Source organism: Carex rostrata, chromosome 7 (genome assembly GCF_964058835.1).
Source record: "Carex rostrata chromosome 7, lpCarRost1.2, whole genome shotgun sequence".
Classification (NCBI taxonomy): Eukaryota; Viridiplantae; Streptophyta; class Magnoliopsida; order Poales; family Cyperaceae; genus Carex; species Carex rostrata.
This window is the reverse complement of record NC_135924.1, coordinates 9,820,233-9,841,699: the sequence shown is the minus strand read 5'-3', so window position 1 is coordinate 9,841,699 and position 21,467 is coordinate 9,820,233. Positions and strand designations below refer to the sequence as shown.

Sequence of the window (21,467 nt, the reverse complement as noted above, 5' to 3'; positions counted from 1 at the left end):
GTCTAAATATAAATTAAGAATCCCCTATTTTTATCTACAGTATTTAAAAAAGTAAACTTAAATCTATAATAATGAAACAGCAAATATTTAGAACATTTATAAATTCTGTCAAGGTCAATCTCCTCAAAAGCATTTCATTCCTTAAAAAAAAAATACTTCAAAAAAAATGAAACAACATAGTGAAATATCATAACTTCACCTCAATACGGAAATTAATTTTCATTTTATATCTTAAGTTAAAACTATTTTTTTAAAACGATACATATGAACAATTTTTTTTAAAATGAACTAATTTTAAATATTTTAACAGAACAAGCATCGTTGATTTGGTTTTTATAAAAGAGAAATATTCTTGTACCCCAAGCCATCATACCCCATTCAGTCCTCCAACTAATTCAACTGATATATTTCTAATTTTAGAAACTAATTTAACTGATATATTTCCAATTTTGTATCGCTAAATAACAGTGAGCGGTTCTTTGAATACGAAGTAGAATAATGTTTCATCCCTAAACCCTTGTCCCCCGTTCAGCCCCCAACTAGTTCAACTAAATTTATTCACTCTGCGACAACTGCCTTATTCACTGAGCCAAATTATTCCTGTCACTTTTTTCCTTTCATTCTGATTGAAATCCCTCTTCTAAGCTTAGAATTTTCCTCTTCCACTAATCAGAGCAGAATCGTCTATTCTCCACTTAGAAGTTACCTCTTTCACTCCAAATTCATCTATTCTCCACTTTCAATCTAATTGGAGCATAGATTGATCAATCGATTGATCGAGAGTAGAGAGAGAGAGATGGGAGGTCGGAGGCAACGAGTGGTGAAGAGATTTGCGATTAGCATCACTGAAGAAGAACAATTTTGGTACCCTCTTTCTACTGCTCATTTGTCTACTCTTCTCTCTCGATCCAACCAGAGCTGGGAGACTGCGCATCTGGATCCACTCACGCAAGTTGATAACAACCCAGCCACAGTCTATGCGAGTTGCCGACTTGCCGTGTTCACTCTTGGAAGCTTCTGGAGATCAAAATCCGTTTTTGGGTGCCTACCTAGCGTCATTCGCACAGTCGAAGAGGTATTTCGAGATTTCAAAGGACAACGAGCTAGAATTATTCGAGCACTTACCACTGGTATAATTTACCTCTTCTTCTTTTTTTGCTGGATTTAGTAATTTTAGTTTTGTTTTGTTTGTGCAGATATAGAAGAATTCTACTAAGAATATGATCCTGGTAAACTTTCTCCTTTGCTTGATTAATAGATTTTTATACGTCATTTTCAATTTTGTTCTATTGGTCCAGCATGTCTTTTCGGGAAAAAACTTCTTTGAGTGATGCTTCTTTTCCTGAAAAATTGTATGTGTATGTATCATCTTTAATTCTGAAATTAATGTGTCATTTTAGAACAAAATCAACTTAATCTGTTCATATTTCATTTGCAATAAAGCTAATTACTTGTATTTATTTCTGAGATAGATGTGGCACGCTAGACTCAGTGAAAATGACTCACACAAATACTGAGATATGGATGCGTGTCTCAGTCGAAGAAAGGAGAAGATTTCTTTCGTATGAAGACTGTGCGTGTCACTGGAAACCCCTTTTCCACCTTTGTTGTCTTCGCTGTCTCCAGTTATAACTTTTGAGCAATTTTAATGAGTTGTTGTTTAATGATCATGATATCATTGAAGTTTATATGCTTTGTACATCAGGTTTATACGCTTTATTTGTTGAGGTTTAAAGATTAGATCACAATATATTTCTTTTTTTATTTAGTTGATCGTTAGGTTAAATACTTGATCATTGAGGTTTAAAGGTTAGATCTCGCTCTAAATAAATTGGATGTTTATTATTTAGTTAGGTTTAAATGCTTGATACATGAGGTTTTTACGCTATATTCGTTAGGTTTAAATGTTGATGGATTATAGTCAAAATCTATTTTTTTTTTTCTCTTATTTTCAATCATGGAGTTTTATATTGATTTTTCTCAAGTTGCAAAATTCATTACTAGGTGTTTTCATTGTTGATAGATTACTTAATTTGCTAACATAACAAATAGAGACAAGGTTTCTATAATTTGTTTTGTTTCCTTTTTCTTTTTTCCTTTAAGAAAAAAAGACTACAACTAAGAGCAGTCTTACTATTGAGAAGATATTGTCATATTCTGGTAATAAAAGGCAAAGATTCCTTGTACTGTACTATTTGAGCTTTGTCTCTTGTATTATTTAAATTTCACTAAATAATATGAAGATGCTGATAGTTGTTTGGTATTGCCTTAATGGATTTACTAGGTGATATGGTCTCGAGACCTTGTAGACCTATAAATCAATAATTACAATTTACAGTATGAAAAATATGTCTATATATGTGACAAGGTTGCTGGCATATAAATGTCGGAGACTGGTGGAAGTGATGATTCTGATGAGTTGGAGCTCGGTACAGGCTATTACTTGTCAGAGCACAATATGATGATGACATGGCAATCTGATTTACCAAAGGTTGCGGGTTTGAAGAAGCCCCATGTGAATCTTGCTACAACAAGGCCAGATATCAGGTTATAATTTTCTAATTAATTTCATCTATTATAGTCTGTGCATATTAAGGCAAGAGGTGTTGCTAACGGGTCTAACTGACCTGGTCATGGTAACACTAGTGAAATGTGAAGTATTTCGCATAAGTAACAAAATGGTGTTTAGTTTTGTAATTAAAAATGATCTTCACTGGAAGATGTGTATGATAGTTCTGTAATTAAAAATGATCTTCACCCGAAATGCAGTGCTGCTTGTTTCTAATTTTGGTAGGCTGAGAGAGGATCAGACATTGCAGGTTGATAGAGTGTATATGTGTGTATTGGTAAAGAAGAAGATAAGAAGTAGTGAGAAAGGAATTCTGTTTTTATTAATCTCCATCAATCAATTACATCTCCTATTTATAGGAGTGATTACAATCTCTGTTAGAAGTTTCTAATGAACTCTAGAAGACCTGTTTAGTACCAACAGTTTTAACAACTAACTAACTATGATCCAACCACTTCAACTAACAGCTTAACTAAACAGTCAAATAACAGCTTTGACTAATACCCCCCCTCAAGCTGAACTGGGAGAAGGTAGAATGTGCAGCTTGGTCCGAAGAAAAGCTAGCCGTGTGGCAGGAAGAGCTTTGGTAAAAATGTCAGCTAGTTGGTCTTGTGAGCAAATAAATTTGACAGCCAATGCTTTGGAGACAACCCTCTCTCGAACAAAGTGAAAATCGATTTCTATGTGCTTAGTCCGGGCATGGAAAACCGGATTGGAAGCAAGAAAAGTGGCTCCGAGATTGTCACACCATAGAATGGGAGGGGTAAGGTAGGGAACCCGAAGTTCATTGAGGAGCTGTTGAATCCACACGAGTTCCGTACACGCAATGGCCATGCTTCGGTATTCCGCTTCGGTACTGGACCGTGAGACCGTGTGTTGTTTCTTTGAGCTCCAAGACAAAAGATTGGATCCTAAGAATACGCAAAAACCCGAAGTGGATCTTCTATCGTCGGGACACCCTGCCCAATCGGAATCCGTATAGGCATGTAATTGAATCGAGGATTTGCTATCAATGGTGAGACCATGATTGAGCGTTCCCTTTAGGTACCGCAATATGCGTTTGACCACATCCCAATGATCTTCGGTGGGGTTGTGCATGTACTGGGAAACTTTATTCACGGCATACGCAATGTCGGGCCGCGTGATGGTAGCATATTGCAGGGCCCCAACTGTGCTTCGATAGAGATGAGGGTCGTGCATGGGAGTTCCTTGATTCTTGGAGAGAGTGGTGGAAGGTGAGATGGGTGAAGCACACGGCTTTGCTCCATCCATTTTTGCTTTCAAGAGAAGATTATGAATGTAAGTCGGTTGTGAAAGATGCATGCCAGTTGGAATGGAAGACACTTGGATTCCTAGAAAATAATGAAGAGGCCCAAGGTCTTTGAGTGAAAATTGCGAGGCAAGAGAAGAGATGAGGGTGGGAATGACATGTGAAAGAGAGCTTGTAATGATGATATCATCCACGTATACAAGAATGATGGTGATAGAAGAAGAAGTTGAAGAGATAAAAAGTGAAGGGTCAGATTGAGAGGCTTGAAACCCAAGCTTGAGAAGAGTGGAAGCAAGTTTATGGAACCAAGCTCGAGGAGCTTGTTTGAGCCCGTATAATGCCTTCTTGAGCCGACAAACATGTGTGGGATGAAGAGGATCCGTGAACCCGGGTGGTTGAGCCATATATACACTCTCTTCAAGGTCTCCATGAAGAAAGGCATTGTTCACATCTAGTTGACGAATGTCCCATCCATGTGTAACGGCAAGGGAGAGAACCAAACGAATTGTTGTCGGCTTGACCACGGGACTAAAAGTTTCATGGTAATCAATCCCTTCTTCTTGAGTATAACCTTTGGCAACAAGTCGAGCCTTGAACCGTTCAATCGATCCATCCGATTTCTTTTTGATCTTATAGATCCATTTACACCCAATGACTTGGCGATTCGGGGGAAGTGGTACGAGATCCCATGTTTGATTATGAGCTAAGGCCGTAAGCTCATCGGTCATGGCCTTGCGCCATTCAAGTTGTTTGTTAGCCGTGGTGAAACAAGTCGGTTCAAGGGAAGAAGGTGGAGGGAGAGGATGTTTTGTAGTGAGATAGGTAACATGGTCAGGAAAGGTTTTTGGTCGGGTAGACTTAGTTTTCAACCGAGTCTGCATATGGTGAGTATTTGTTGAAGCAGAGTCAATTGGGTTCGGCTCAGGTAAAGGAGTGTTAAGTGGGGCCGGCTCAGGCAAAATTAAGGGGACTGGGTCATCTGCGCAAGAAATAGGTGGAGTAGAAACAGGCTCTGAGGAAGGTGCTGCCAAGGGATGAGGCCCAAGTAAACTGGGCCGAGAAGCTGGGCTAGAATGGTGTGAGGGAGGCCTGCTAGGTGAAGTTACGGTCATTGGATCAGAACAAGGCTGATCAGGTGGAAGTTCGGTCAAGGTCAAGGCAGGTGAATTTTCGGTCAAAGGATTTGAAAAAATTGAAGGCACCAGTAGGGAAGGCAGTGACCAAGATAAGGCAGGTGGTTGTTCCAGAGCCGAAATTTGGTGAGCAAAGGGAAAAATGGTCTCCTCAAACCGAACATTGCGACTTACATATACTTTGGAAGTGGGTATATGAAGGCACTTGTATCCTTTTTGGGTTTCGCAATAACCAAGAAAAACGCAAGGAAGGGATCGAAATTGTAATTTGTGAGCGTTATAGGGTCTAAGTAAGGGAAAGCAAAGACATCCAATAACTCGCAAGAATAAATAATCGGGTTCTCGTTTGAAGAGGTTAGTGTATGGAGAAGAGGAGGAATGAGAAGGTGGTATACGGTTGATGAGAAATACAACGCTTTGGAAGACATGGTCCCATAAATCAAGTGGTAATGAGGCATGAGAAATAATGGCAAGACTCAATTCGACAACGTGTCGATGCTTTCGTTCGGCAATACCATTTTGTTGTGGGGTGTGGGGACAAGAGATTTGATGGACAAGTTGTGGAAAAATGCGAGTAATTGGCTTAAACTCGGTTCCTCCATCGGTTTGGAGAGTTTTAATGGTGGTGGTAAATAAATTCACTACTTGAGCCTTGAATTTTTGAAAAACATGCACCACCTCATTTTTAGTGCGAAGAAAATAAATCCAAGAAAAACGAGAAAACTCGTCAATAAAATGCACATAGTATCTATAGCCATTTCTTGATACAATGGGTGAGGGTCCCCATAAATCGGAGTGAATCACTTCCAAGGGAAAAGAAGCAAGAGAAGAAGAAAGAGAAAAAGGCAAAACATGTGCCTTTGCTTTGTGACAATGTTCACAATTATTCAACGTATGACCTAAAAGAGGAAGATTATGAGATTTTAAAATGGTTCGGGTAGTAGTGGAGGAAGGGTGCCCCAACCGGGCATGCCATGTATCGGCCGAGACACGCTCTCCAATAAAAACCCGAGGGGAAGATGAAAAATGGTAAAGGCCATTATTAAGTGTTGCTTGAAGAAGCGGTGTCATGGTGCGGCGGTCCTTGACAATGCAAAAAGAGGAAGAGAATTCCATTAGTACATCATTATCTCTTGTGAATTTAGATATACTAATGAGATTTTTGGTAATGGATGGAACATGAAGAACATCATTAAGGTGTAAGGTACCACCATCTAGGGAAAAAGTACACCGACCAATGTTGCAAATAGGTAAGAAATGACCATTACCTACTTGAAGGGTTTCTTGACCATTGTAAGGAGTAAAGGAAGAAAGTGCATTGAGGTCGGAAGTCACGTGATGCGTGGCTCCCGAGTCAAGGACCCATCCTTCATTAGGAGAGGAGGTAGATGTGTTGAGGAAAGCCTGAAAGTGAGACTGCTGCAGAGTCGGTGCTGGAGAAGGTGCAGCTGGATAGAGGTTGAAATCATCTCTGTACCAGCAAATAACAGCTGCATGGCCCCTTTTATTGCATATTTGACACACAGGCCGATCCCCTGCTGAATAAACAGATGAAGGCTGGCCCGAATTAGAGCTTCCTGGGCCGGAAGAGGAATAAGAAGGCCTGGTGCGTGCTGGGCCTCCTCTGCCACGGCCTGCTAAGTGATATGAAGTCACACCCTGATAAGAAGAATTTTGCCCCCTTCCCTGTCTTCCACGCCCTCTGCCAGAGTGAGCATACATCGCCACTGGATCAATAGCTTGATGTTGCGCCATCAGAAGGGATTCGTGAGTGAGCAAGAAACCATGAAGATCAGAGAGGGAGAGCGGATCGGATCGAGTGGTAACAGCAACAATAAAGGAATTGAAATCGGGTCCTAACCCGTTAAGGATGTAGCGGACGAGATCCGAATCAGATACGGGTTCGCCGACGGCTGTCAGCTGATCAGCGATGCATCGCATAGTCTCAAAGAACTCGTTGCAGCTCTGGCCTCCTCTAGCGGTGGTTTGAAGGCGCCGACGCAGCTCCATCACTCTAGCAGCGGAGATAGCAGAGTAGATGCGATGAAGAGCGGACCAGAGAGAAGCGGCGGTCTGACAGGTGACATGCTGAGATAAAACCTCGCCAGAGATAGTGGACCTGAGCCATCCGAGAAGGAGCCTGTCCTGCATGCGCCAAGAAGGGAAAGCTGGATTGGAAACAAATCGGTCACCACTCGCAATCTGCTGCGCAGGAACAGCTGAGGAATCAAGATGATGTGCGAGACCGTAGCCATCAATAATCGGCTCGATTTGCGATCGCCATGTGAGGAAATTGGTACGATCCAGTTTGGTGGAAACCGGAATAGTAATATGAACTATCGGTGTAGCAACAGTAGAAAGTGGAGGAGTCAGGATAGAGGAATCAGTACCAGGCGATGCCATGATAGAAAAAAAAAAAAAATGGATCTAAGCTCTTGATACCATGATAGAGTGTATATGTGTGTACTGGTAAAGAAGAAGATAAGAAGTAGTGAGAAAGGAATTCTGTTTTTATTAATCTCCATCAATCAATTACATCTCCTATTTATAGGAGTGATTACAATCTCTGTTAGAAGTTTCTAATGAACTCTAGAAGACCTGTTTAGTACCAACAGTTTTAACAACTAACTAACTATGATCCAACCACTTCAACTAACAGCTTAACTAAACAGTCAAATAACAGCTTTGACTAATACAGGTTAAGGATGTGGTGCTTCCTTACTCTTACCAGCTAATGATCTTTTAATGCTTCATTATTTAGTTTTGATTGCTTGATCATTGAGGTATAAAAGTCAGATCTCACTATGAATATATTGCATGTTTGTTATTTAGTTGGTTGTTAGGTTTAAGTGTTTGATACATGATGATTATATGCTTTATTCTGCAAATTTGAAGTGTTATTGTTTGAGGTTTAAATGCTTGCAACGGTTTTATTTTTATTCACTAATTGCTTATTTTCGTTGTATCAGACTAATTGTAGATTTCATGAGATTTCATGGTGTTGTTTTACACTGTTAGAAGGTATATGTAGATATTATTTTTGGTAAATAGTAATCAATTGTCAATTGAACTTGAAATAGATATTTTGGCATTAAGTGTCAGTCTAGGACCCACTATCAAGTCCCCAACAATCATCTATGTACACTACCAAACAACCATCTATGTACACTACCAGGAAGTACAGTGGCATGATTGTACCTTAAATCTTGTTTCCATCACTAACAAATTTCAGCAAAGTCCCTTTCTTTAATTTTGCTTTTGCGTATATAGGGTTTGCGATGGAAGACCAACATCTTCAAGCCAAAGCCACCATCTTGGTTCAAAATTGTTCACTGTCAGTTCATATCCGGGCACTCTTTCTGAGCAACTAAGCACCAAAAACAAGTGATGTTAGCAATTTGTTAGGCTCTGAGAAATTATTCGTGTTTTGGACTGTTTTGTCTTTTGTTAATCTTTTATTTCCATAAGAATTTACTTGTTTGTAGGAGACTATATCAAATTGGCAAAAAAAAAATTATATTTGATTTTGTACATATTTGTTGCAACTATCTATTTTTTTCCTTACTTATGTACCATAAAATACTTTTTCATAATTTAAATTGTATATTATCCATGTTCGATTTATGATGTATTAGTCAAGATTTTAGTTGGCCAAAATTTTTTAGCACAATAATTCATCTTTTTTTAGCATCAATGATTGTTTTTCACGTTTTATTTTTATTTTTGAGAAGCATGTAACCTATAAGACCTTATTTCTATTTATTCAATATGCCATAGGTTTTCAATATAAAAAAAATGGGATACTTATTTGCAAATTTGAGGCTTAAATGGTTGGAAACAGAGATCTAATAGCTTCAGAATAGGCATCAAAAGTGTCAGTTGGAAGAACTGCCAGCTGAAAAAATTTAAAAAAAATTATAATTAGGTTTGAGGTTTACATGCTTGAACGTAGTAATTTAAATGATATACATAAAAGAATTAAATGGTTGAGAAACTGCATTCAAAGAGTCGTATCAACCTTGTAGAAGGTCGTCATGGTCAAAAGTCTCAGCTGTAGAAATAAATAAATTTAGATTTGATGTTTAAACGCTTAAATATAGTAGTTTAAATGGTTGATATCATATGTTTAAATGGTTGAAAAGTTTAAAATCTTGAGAATTTAAAGTGCTCATGAATTTTATTTAAAAAAAATAATGACTTAAAACTAACTCTAAAGTAGTTTTTCATGGATCTCATTTGAAAGACAAAATCAAGTATAAAATATTTGTATTTTTAGATTCGGAAAATTTATTACGGATTATCGGGAAAATGAACGAGAATCATCAGATGAAAAAAAATAAGAGTGGGTGAAATGAATCTTTCATTTTTTGGCTTGAAGACAAAATTAGTTAGGAGTTAAAACAATCCAGATTTAGAAGTTAAAAACTTGTGAGTAGCATTGTAAATGGTTATAAACAGAGCTTTAAATGCTTGAATATTAATGCTGGAAATGAAAGTTAGATATTAAATACTTGGGTACTAATTGGGAGATTTTGTTTGGGGTACAATTATCATGCTCCTTTATAAAAAAACAGCAGGATTGGTGAAGACATAAACATGTGCGGATGAATGGACCTATTTACTATTGATTTTTGTGATCAGATTGTATAGATGAGTCATAAAATGGCTCCACCATTCCAACGAATCGGTGGAGCAAATATGTATGTGCCTCCACCTTTATTTTGTAGAATTCAAATCAATAATATTTATTTTATTAAAAATATTAAATTTGATTATATTTAAAAAAAAATTCACATGAACAGATCGGCGGAAATCACATAGAAAAATGGGGAAATAATGAAGTATGATCTGTTCATCTTGTTGCAGCGGCTCTTTTTTTATTTAAAAAAAATGCAAAGCAGTTTGATTTTTGAATGTCTAATAAGCGAAACTTCCGATCTCTGATTTTTGAATGTCTAATAAGCGAAACTTCCGATCTCGCTGACTAACTAACTTTAACAACTAATTTGATAACCACTCATATCACACCAAAAAGCCTGGTCAAACGGGTCTGTACCCCTTGTCACCAAAAAGAAAGACAATTGGGCATCAATCATAAATATGTCTTTATTATTTGGATCAAGACAAAATCCGACCCGATTCATCATCATACTTCCAACTAAATGCGTGTCCTCTGCTTTGAGTTAATAAATCTTAACCGTTTGATTTTAAACGGAGCAAATTCGGCTCTTGCCTATAATATAGGGGTCCTTTAATATTAGTGCGGATCTTATCCCCACGAATCTTGAAACGGATTGGATGGTCAAAATTCATTAACTCAAAAGATTCCCTTTTAAGTTAATGCAGAGGATACGAATTCGAATTTCCAAACAACTGAAGCAAACAACTCTCTCTTTCGTTTCGCTTAACTTAACAAAACAACCAATTAACTTATCTCTAATCCCTTCGCCGCGTTTTGTTTTCCATAAAGCAAAAATAACTTCCTCAAAATTATTTTTCCCCATTCCTTCTCTCTCTCTCTCTCTCTCTCTGAAGCCGTCTCTACGTGGTCAAACACAAATTCGACCCCTCAGTTCCTCTCTTTTCCCGCTAGTGATCTGAAATAGAGGCTCTGCCAAGAACAGGGTTTGATTGATGCTGACCCATATCAGGGTTGAAAATCAGAGGTCGAAGTGGTAGATGTTGGTGCGGTGGCGGTGCTCAGAGAGAGGCATCGGCGGCGGGAGGTGAAGAGGTGGGGTGGTGGCGATGGGTTCCACTGCCCCGGCCGCTGCCACCCTCGCCATCTCTTCTCCCTCCCGTAGGTAACCCCACGATCAAGTCAATAGATCGCGTTCTTTTGTCAGTATTTACTTTTTTTGCACGAACAAATTCGGTAGAAGATTTGGTTATTTATTGAAGAGAATAGTAAGATTAAGGGAAAAATAACTGGAAAGCGATGAAGGCGCTAAGGCGGACTAGCGCGGCGACATCGTCGCCGGTGTCTCCGACGGCGGCGTCCGCGTCGTGGATCCGGTCACTTCTTGTCGTCTCTCATTCCTCTCTCTCCTCCCCTTTCTCGGCCCCTCCGCTTTCCCCCTCGCCCTTTTCCAATCGGTGAGTCCATCTTTTTTCCCCTGATTTAGTTTGGTTGTTCTATTTCTCTCCTTTAGACGTAGGTAGAGTGCTGAGAGAAAGGGTAAAATAAGCGTTTATATTTTTTTCGTCGTATAATCTGAAAGAATATGGAATGTATGGTTGCTTTACTTATTATAAATTAGAAGTTGGTTGGTTTTTTTTCATATTATTTACAACTCCAAACTGCATTGCAATGGAATGGTGTAGAAATCCTTATTTAGTTCCTTTTCCTTTTTCTTTGGAAGCAGGAATCTGATATGTCAGTTTTATATCTATTTGCAACATAGAACTTTTCTATGTTTGCATGATGTTTTGTTAAGGATGTTTTTTTTTTAATAATTTATCTTCTTGTGTTCTGGCCCAACAAAGCATTTACTGGGTCTTTGGTTCTGGAAATGGATAATAAGTTGGGACTTGGAATGACTTGAATTACATAGTAGAGTATGAATATATGAAATGTTTTTCCTTTTTCAAATATCTTAATACCGATCTTACTTTGTATGTTGTATTTTTATTGGTGATATAAATCCAGAAGGAGCATAAAGTCACCATGGTCTAGAAGAAAAAAATCAAAGACACTTTCAAGGAGGCGGTGGTATTCCCTATTTGCATTGGATGGCAGGTTTCATGATGGAGGCGTTAAGTTCCTGAAAAAAGTTCGAAGCAGAGTAAGCTCTAGCCACCTTTATTTTTGCCTCATGCAAAAGAATAGGACTATAGGAGTTAACATCATGGTAGGAATTATCGGTATCGGGATCGGGATCGGTCCCGGCCGATACCGATACGGGATCGGAGTATCGGCTCAGGATCGGCTCAAGATCGGGGGGTTTTTTTTTCTTTATGATTTGCTACGTGAGGATCGGCTCAGGATTTGATCGGACTTTACTGATACCGATACGTATCGGCCAATCCGTATCAGTATCGGCTGATATTTCCTACTATGGTTAACATCTCATAACTGAACAAAATCAAATAGGAAATTTTATGGACACAAAAAGGAAGAAAAAATACTTTTTTTTCTTCTATCTTTTATTGGTGTTTCTAGAGTTTAGATCTTACTAGGTGCTGATTTTTTTCCTTTGTGAATAATGTTACAGGGAATAGATCCAAGTATAAGGGCTGAAGTTTGGCCTTTTCTTCTTGGAGTGTAAGTCATGAATATAACCATTGTTATCTGATTGCTAATGTATTTATTGTCAAGGTTAAGGACCACCAATTTACTAATAGGTTTCTAAATTCAATTTCCACTATGGTTTTACTAGCAATTCAGCTATATAGTCCTAAAAATGATTATCATAATTTTATGGGTATTCTTTTCTTTCATTTGTTGTTTGTGAACTTTTAAATTTAACTTAATTTTTATTCATCATTCCAGTTATGATTTAAGCAGTACAGAAGCTGACAGAATTGCAACCAGGACAAAAAAAAGGTAATTATTTTGACTTATTGTTTTTGAATAACATCTGCTGAATCAAATCTCTTTTAAGTGTAAAAGCCTGACATTCTTAAACATTTTACAGAAAGGAATACCAAAAGCTGAGGCGACGGTGCAAGCATTTACTACATCAACTATCAGGAAATGATCTCCTCTCCATCGATGAAGTAAATATGGAGGAAGGGCCCACCACCTCTGATCCTGGGTCCCCTTGCTCGCAAGATTTTAGCAGGAGACATTCTTTCGCTAATGAGCATCACTACCCTAGAAGATCTGAAATAATCATAGTAGATCCAAACCTGACAGATACTGAATCCTCAGACTCAGACTCGTCATATGAGACTGGGCCCGAAAACCTTGAAGCGAGCCCGGAACCAGGGCATGATAACCAGACCTTCAAGTTTAGAAGGAGCATCTCGATCAAGAGGGATGACCCAGTCCTTGATTCAACCTGCGCAGAGAACTTTGCCACGTGGCAGCGCATCATTCGCCTGGATGCGGTGCGTGTTCACCAGGAGTGGCTTCTATACTCGCCAAATCAAGCTGCAGTCTCGGCAGAATTAGCAGCCCAGCGAGCTGAGTCCGTGGGACTGAGAGACCATGAGCTCCTTGAGCCATGCATGGTGTATCATGCAGCGCGTCTTGTTGCGATTCTCGAGGCATATGCTGTGTATGATCCTGAGATCGGCTACTGCCAAGGCATGAGTGATCTGTTATCTCCTATAGCTGCGGTCATTGAAGAAGACTACCAGGCCTTCTGGTGCTTTGCCGGGTTTATGAAAAAGGCTCGACATAATTTTCGGCTCGATGAGCTTGGAATAAAGCGTCAGCTGAATATCATTTCTAGGATTATTAAGCACAAAGACTCGCACCTGTATCGGCACTTGGAAAAGCTCAAGGCAGAGGATTGCTTCTTTGTGTACCGCATGGTTCTGGTTTTGTTTAGGAGGGAGCTCCCTTTTGAACAAACGTTATGTTTGTGGGAAGTGATGTGGGCAGACCAGGCTGCAATTCGGGCAGGGATCGGGCGGTCAGCCTGGGGTCGGATCCGAATGCAGGCCCCACCTACTGACGACTTGCTATTGTACGCTATTGCAGCATGCATATTGCAGAAGAGGAAGCAGATTGTGCATAATCACAGCAGCATGGATGAGATAATGCGAGAGTGCAATAGCATGGCCGGACAGTTGGATGTGTGGCGACTTCTAGATGATGCACATGATCTTGTCATTAATCTACGTGACAAGATTTGATCTCGGCTGCGGCTGGGATGTTTTCGGGTTGTTTAGTAGTTAGGTGTTTTTCAGATTTTATGGGAATTATTCAGGGGTGAGATTTAGGTGGATTCACCTCTGTGCCAGAGAGCCAGAAGGTAGCCTGATAGAGTGTTGTTCTTCTGTTGTTTGGTAGCTGTTCGGAAAATTTCTAAATTAATCAGCTCCAATCATCTTACACCTGAAAATAAAAATTCTTATATTTACTCCACCTGTTTTGTGGTTGTCCGAGCTCTTATTAACAATTGTTATTAATCAGATCATACATATTGGTCAGATTAATTGAGGGTTGTTCGCTCTGCATTATTTCGCTCTACATTTGTGTGGATGAATCTTTTACAAAATAGTTAGAAAATTTAAACATAATTCATACTGTTATGAAATCTTTTTCTATAAAATTCGTCATGTGACAGTATTTTGCTGTTGAACGAGCTGGGACGAAATGGTCTCACACCAGAAAAATCATTATCCAATAATTTAATGTTGGTGTGTACTTCGTGTCGACCTTGTTAATGATAACCAGAAGAGTCGTCAAGATGGACTATTTGACTAATACCTACTATTTTCTTTTTGTAAGAAATGCCTAATTTAAATATGTAATTTTATGTAATTTTGTGCGTTTTCTCTAATATTTTTTTAGAGAAACGTGTTCTATAATAATTAAGTATTTTGGAGGTGGTTTGAGCTATTAGTGCGGAAGTTGAAATTAACATGTTATGCATTTTGTAATAACTAGTTTGCACTTTGGAGGATATAAAAATTAAGTTAAGTTCTAGATAAATTATTCGACAATGATTGTGTTTAAATTAGGAAGAATCTTATGGTTAGCAACGTTGAGAAGGCGGTTACACAACTTTGTAATATCAATATATCTCTTAGTGGAAAATTTCCACTAACCATTAAAAAAATTAAGAAGAATCAAAATGTGCATTTTATAGGGTGCACAAATTTCATAAAAGATGTTTTCAAGGAAGTTTATAAAAATATTATTAGCATGTAATCAAATTTAGTTTTATAATATTTAATAACATGTGCTGTTTTTTTGGATATGTTTTGGTCATAGTGACAAATGAAAAGTTCGGGTTCGGTTCAGCGAATTCAAAAATTTGTGATTTGGGTATAATTCGGAAATAATTTGGTACAATAAGTAAAAAAAAATTGCTTTTTTTTCATGAATAATACATGACTCGTGTTTTATTTGCGAATAAAACGTATTATACGTTTTTTTTGCATTTTATTCGGAGTTTGGTTCGGAAACGTCAAAAAAACGAATTAAACGTGAATAATTCGCGAGTCTTGTTACTATGATTCTGGTAAGTTATCATCTACAAAAAAAAAATTTAAAATAAATGTCCTCTAATTTCCGAGATTGTTAAAACACTACAAATGGAATCATTTTAACCAATAAAAATTGTTTCTCTAAAAAACAAAATAAAAAAAAATCATTTTAACTAAAAACATACCGTCATGTTTACTTAGATTAAAAAAAAAAGGATCAGTTTAACAAACATAATAAGTTTTTTTTGCTGTAAAACCCAAAATATCCGAAGCAAATAAGAGTCTAGTTCAAATCAACAAATGAAAAATGTGCTATGGAAGGTTGGTTGAAATTATGCATAGTATCTAATTTCAAATTTAAGAGTCGTGCCCAATAAAACCTACTAATAAAATATAGGTGCGTGTGGTCGATTTCCAACTAGCCATGGAAAAGGGAAATGGGCTACAAAGTCAAAAATCCCCTGCTACAGGTTTTCCTGTTACATAATAAAATCTTTTGTTTTAAATGTAATAGATTAAGACATTTCAATAAAATTTTACCAAGTGGTACTAGTATTAGCATATTATAATATAATTTTTTTTTGTTTTACTCGTAATGTATTAATAGAAACTTGTCATAATCAGCTTATATTTATGAGAGAGAAAATATGCATCCTCTTTTACATAATTTCCTTCTCATTATAAATGCGAAGCATTACAATATTTTCATGATATTGAAAAATAAATACATTAAATACATGGCATAATGAACACTTAATTTGCAGAAATATATTGAACGATCGCAGTGCTATTTCCAGTGTTCGTTCTATTTTTGCAAATTGAGCATCCACTATATTATACATTTAATATATTTATTTTTTTAGTATCACTAAAAAATGCTGGATTGGTTTCTCTATTACTAACTTGTAACGATGAGAAAATTATGGAAAGGAGGGCACCTAATTTTTCTCTCATAAAATTAGAGCCAAGCCGAGCCGAGTCGTGGTTCTCTTGTTTGAAAACAAGCGAGTTAACATTAGAGTTCAAGCTAAATAAGTGGTTTGTGGGTCGCTTATTTTCGGACCGAGCCATAAACAAGCGAGCAACAAGCCAGGTGTTTTTTTATCACCCAGCTGATAATGAGCCGAGCTAGACATAGCTCGTGGCTCATCATTTCTAAAACAAGAAAGCCACGAGCAGGCTAATACTAGAGTTTAAGCTAAAAAAGTGGCTCGTAGTTCACTTATTTTCGCATTGAGCTTGAGTAAATCACAATCCGCAAACTTTTTTACCATCCCTACATAAAACTAAGGTGATTACGTCAAACTTCTATTTATCCATTAAACCTTATACAAAAAAAATATATATATTGTAATGTCTTAATCCATCACATTTTAAACAAAAAGAATTGATCATGTAACGCAGAATACTGGCGATTTTTGACTTAACCGATCTTGTAGCCCATTTCAACGGCTGGTTGGAATTGACCACACCCAAATATATTTTATTATAGTAGTTTTTGTTAGGCACGACACTTAAATTTGAAATCAGATACTACGAATAATTCAATGAACTAGACTCTCAATTGCTTCGGATATGATGGGTTTTACGGCAAAAAAAACGTGTGTTTGTTAAAGTGATTCGCATTTTTGATTTAAAAGAACAGAGCGGTGCTTTTATTAGTTAAAATGATTTGATTATTTTGGTTTTACAAGAACAACTTTTTATTGGTGGACTTATGCTGGGAAAAAAGCTCTTAGCTTGTTGGTATCGTGTCTCGCACCTGATTCGCTCGCTAACAATTTGCTCGTTACTGGATTGAGCTGTTAACGAGCCATCTTGTCACTAGCTCGATCCATAATTAACAAGTTCAAGCTGAGGCCTAGCTTGCTCGCCAGCTCGCGAGCTAGCTCGGCTAGGCATCAATTTGTGAATTTGTATGAATTTGTGTGCATTTTATATTGTCCAGCTAGATCCAAAAAGTTTGTAGAATTCATTTTCTTCTTATTACAAGATCTAGCAAGACTCAGCGAGCCAGCTCATTAGCTTGCGAGCTAACTCAGGCTGGCTTGTCACGATTTCAAGCTAAGGTTTTAGCTCGAATACCCTAGATCCAGCCCACTCGGCTGTAGCTCGATTCAGAATGAACAAACTGAGCTAGAGCCTAACTCGAACCGAGCCAGCTCGTTGCCACCCCTACTAATGCATACTCATAACAAGTTTACCCTTGCAATACCTTGGGTGTCCCTTTAAGTGACAAAAAAGAACTGTTGCTCAGTGGGGCTATGTAGTTGACAAGGTATAACACAAGTTACAAAATTTGAACTGGATCATTACTTTCCAATTGGAGGGACATTGACAATGGTCAATACGGTGCTTTCTGCTATATTATGCATCTTATTCTATCAATTCTATCAGTATTTATATTAATTCACTATATTATGCATCTTATACAATCAATTCTATCACTATTTCTATTAATTCACTGCTTGGAGAATGCCAGTATGTCTGTCAGAACTGGAATAATATATAAGATGTTTTTTAAAATTATAAATATCCACTAATTTCATTTGAAACTATACATTCAAAAAATGATACCACACTGCGATCTAAATTGTTTTAATTAGCTGCACCAAGCATCCAAATTGTTTTAGACAACCCAACATTACTAAAAGAGCTAAAACATCAAGCAACCAATTAAGTAAAACGGTAAACTAAATCTCTTTCTTTTTTCGTTTTTTTTTTTCTGAGAACCTGGCAGTAGCTACAGTAAACTAAATCTACTGACAAAATTAAAACAACAAAAAGACCACTTAATCAAGATCTTAAACAAAACCAATCTCTGCCTCTCCATGTAGCACTACCACGTCTTCCTCATCCTCCTCTACCACTTGCACAGGTAAGTTACATCAAAAGATAACACAAGATGCACAATGTTCCTTGACACCACTCTAATATTTTGCTAAGCTAATTATAAGTCCTCTTAAGCTTCTTACACGCTACAAGAATCCCCCAGAAAAGTCAATATATTTCTTTCAGTCTAGATAATCTATAGAAATGCATTAATTTCAATGGGCAGCTGTTGTCACATTGATATAAAACAAGCTGCAAAGTTGAACTTCTACAACCAACACCTAAAACAAGCCTAACAAAAGCATGATAGAGATGAAGTACACACAAGTCTATCACAGGAGGAAAATAATACATGGTGTAGAAATGGAGAACATTCAAAACAAAATTGTATTGTACAACAATTATTTTGAATTTCACAAGTATATATGTTTGTATGATGCAAAAAAATTAATATTTTCTTTGTGTACAATAATTCTTTTGTTGTTTAACTTTGATAACAAGAAAAATCATTTTCAATGTGATTAACATTAAATTTAAATTAAAATGCTCCTCTCTTTTCTTGCATGCTAGTTATTTAGAAAAATACAAGTAAAAATACGGTGCTACAAACAAAACCAGTTACTAAACACAAAAATAAAATTTAAGAAATAACAACAGGATGACAAACTAATGCTAAAAAGTCAGAAATTCAAAAATGCAACTGAACAGAAAAATTACCTTTTTGTCTCACAAAAGTAGCTATTTGGATACTTGATGCGTGAACAGGTCTGTGATTCACAAAGAACTTCTGACCCTATCACAAATCTCTTCCAACAGGGAGGGATAACGGCCCATCAACTGCACATAATTATGTGTTACCGACAACAGGACAAGGTTTTTCTGATCACTAACAAAACAGATACAGACATCCTTAAGAACTTCTAGATCCAGCTCCTCGGCCAAGGCTAAGGTACTTAGAGCCGTATCCATAGTGATATCCCTCGTTAACCTATCTTCACACAACATCTTCAACCCATCCAATGCATATCTGTCAGCAGCTACCAATAAATGCTGAGTCACTGTAACAAGTGAGATATTTTCATCGGACATATCAGGGAGCGAGTCAGTGTAGATGAAATGGAGCATGGCCTTGAAAACTGTTGCCTTTATATCTTTAATAGTTATGGTCTCAGTTTTGCTCTCAACCATTAGCCCAAAGAGTTCCGCATTGAATACCGGTGACCGGGCAGCGAGCACCAATCTATGAGCAGTGAAAATTTCCCCCTCCACCTCAAATCTCACATTAGCAGTCTCCTTCCTATCCAACTAGTGTTTGGTAAATGCCCCCGGGGACCCAACCCGGACCGGTCCCCCCGTGCCCGTGCCCGGACCGGACCGTGCCCGTGCCACGGGTATGCACGGGTACACGGGCACACGGGCACACGGGCACGGGTATTAAACGGGCCGGACCCGGTTTTTTGGAAAAATGCTCGTGAGAACCCGGACCCCCGTACCCGTAACCCGTACCCGTGATGCCCGTGCCCGTGCCCGTGACCGTGAGCCCGTGGCAGAATTTTTTTTTTTTTTTTTACTTTTGGTCTAAAATTCAAAATTTAAACTCAAATTCTCCCCCCCATTCCCCCCATGCCCCACATCCCCACTTTCTACCCGGACCCCTACCCATTTTTTTTTTTCAGTTTTTTTTTTTTTTTTTTAATTCAAATTTTAATCCCTCCAAACAAAATTCTATAAATATACACCCATTCCTTACAAATTTTCACATCTCTCTCAATATTTTCATCTCTCATTCTCTCAATCTCAATCTTAATATTTTTATTATTCTCCAATTTTAATTTTATTGTCAAAAAAAATAGTTGTTAATTTAACAAATACGCAAACGCAAACACGCAAACGGAATTACGAAGGTATTCTCGAAGATTTTCTCGCGAAATTAAAAAGGTAACATTAATTTTTGTTTGATTACATTTTGTTAGATTAAATTTTGCTAGATTAAATTTTGTTAGATTGAAATATTGAATGTTAGATTTATTTTTGTAGAGTAATTTAAAAATTAAATTTGATGTTAGATTTATTTTTGTAGAAACAATTTAGAATTTAAATTGAATGTTAGATTTATTCAATGTTAAGTAATTAGATTTGTTATATTTATTGAATGTTAGATTTATTAAATTTGTTAAGTAATTAGATTTATAATATTTATTTTATGTTAGATTTGTTAGATTTATTTAGTTTATATTAGATTTGTTAGATGTGTAGTAATTAGATTTGTTTTGAATATGTTAGATTTTATTTTTGAAATTCGGATTTATTTTTAATAGGTTAATGAAAGATGTTAGATTTATTTTTTTGAATATGTGAAGTAATTTGATTTGTTTTGAATAGTTTAGATTTTATTTTTGAAATTCGGATTTATTTTTAATAGGTTAATGAAAGATGTTAGATTTTTTTTTTTGAATATGTGAAGTAATTTGATTTGTTTTGAATAGATCAGATTTTATTTTTAATAGGTTAATGAAAGATGTTAGATTTATTTTTTTGAATATGTGAAGGAATTTGATTTGTTTTGAATAGTTTAGATTTTATTTTTGAAATTCGGATTTATTTTTAATAGGTTAATGAAAGATGTTAGATTTATTTCTTTGAATATGTGAAGGAATTTGATTTGGTTTGAATAGTTTAGATTTTATTTTTGAAATTCGGATTTATTTTTAATAGGTTAATGAAAGATGTTAGATTTATTTTTTTGAATATGTGAAGGAATTTGATTTGTTTTAAAATAAGAGCTTAATTATTTTTAAAATAATTGATTTAAGAAATTTTTTATTTATATTTTATTATAACAAAAATTATTGAGTTCAAATATACAACCATGTCAAATGAGTTTAAATTGGTATGAATTTGAATTTATAATTTATTGGTTTTAAAAAAAAAACAGAAAAAAAACAGCAAAAAAAAACAGCAAAATAAAACAGCAAAATAAAACAGAACAAAAAAACAGCAAAAAAAAACAGCAAAAAAAACAGAACAAAAAAAAACAGAACAAAAAAACAGAACAAAAAAACGAAAAATAAAACAGAACAAAAAAAAAAGAACCGAAAAACCGAACAGAAAAACCGAAAAAAACCAGAAACAAAAAACAGAAAAAAAGAAAAAGAAAAAAAAACAGAACCAAAAAAACAGAACAAAAAAACCGAAAAAAAAACCAGAAGAAAAAAAACAGAACAGAAAAACAGAAACAAAAAACAGAAAAAAAAAAAAAAAAAAAACCGGTCCGGACCCGGACCGGACCGGACCGGACCGCCCACCCCCGGTACCCGGACCGTCCTACCCCCGAACCCGTGACGGGCACGGGTATTAAACGGGCAGGGCAGGATTTTTGAAAAAAAAACCCGTGACGCCCGGCCCGTTGTACCCGTGTGCCCGTGACGCCCGTGACCGTGGCTATCCGTGCCCGTGCCCGGGTTTTGCCCGGACCGCCCGGCCCGGCCCGTTTACCAAACACTATATCCAACAGCTGAACAAAATGTTCATCTATGCTAAACGGCATGATGCCGTTAAC

General features: G+C 36.9%; 1 protein-coding gene across 2 annotated transcripts; it reads left to right on the top strand.

Moving 5' to 3' along the window:
- Window positions 1–10,342: 10,342 nt before the first annotated feature.
- Window positions 10,343–14,009, top strand: LOC144556660 (rab GTPase-activating protein 22-like). Of its 2 annotated transcripts, none has more exons than XM_078305047.1 (5): window positions 10,343–11,068; window positions 11,622–11,757; window positions 12,187–12,236; window positions 12,465–12,518; window positions 12,610–14,009. In XM_078305047.1, exons 1-5 carry the CDS (start codon window positions 10,911–10,913, stop codon window positions 13,775–13,777), a joined length of 1,566 nt encoding a protein of 521 aa, XP_078161173.1. In that variant the 5' UTR covers window positions 10,343–10,910; the 3' UTR covers window positions 13,778–14,009. The 2 variants fall into 2 exon arrangements, with proteins under 2 accessions (XP_078161173.1, XP_078161174.1); XM_078305048.1 differs by having other exon boundaries at window positions 10,454–11,068; window positions 11,625–11,757.
- Window positions 14,010–21,467: the final 7,458 nt, after the last annotated feature.

What these genes read in the sequence shown, in the direction of transcription:
- LOC144556660 (XM_078305047.1), top strand. Translation starts at nt 10,911, where the DNA reads ATGAAGGCGCTAAGGCGGACTAGCGCGGCGACATCGTCGCCGGTGTCT. An exon ending in CCCTCGCCCTTTTCCAATCG is followed by an intron (nt 11,069 to 11,621) that starts GTGAGTCCATCT and finishes ATATAAATCCAG; the next exon opens with AAGGAGCATAAAGTCACCAT. An exon ending in TGAAAAAAGTTCGAAGCAGA is followed by an intron (nt 11,758 to 12,186) that starts GTAAGCTCTAGC and finishes ATAATGTTACAG; the next exon opens with GGAATAGATCCAAGTATAAG.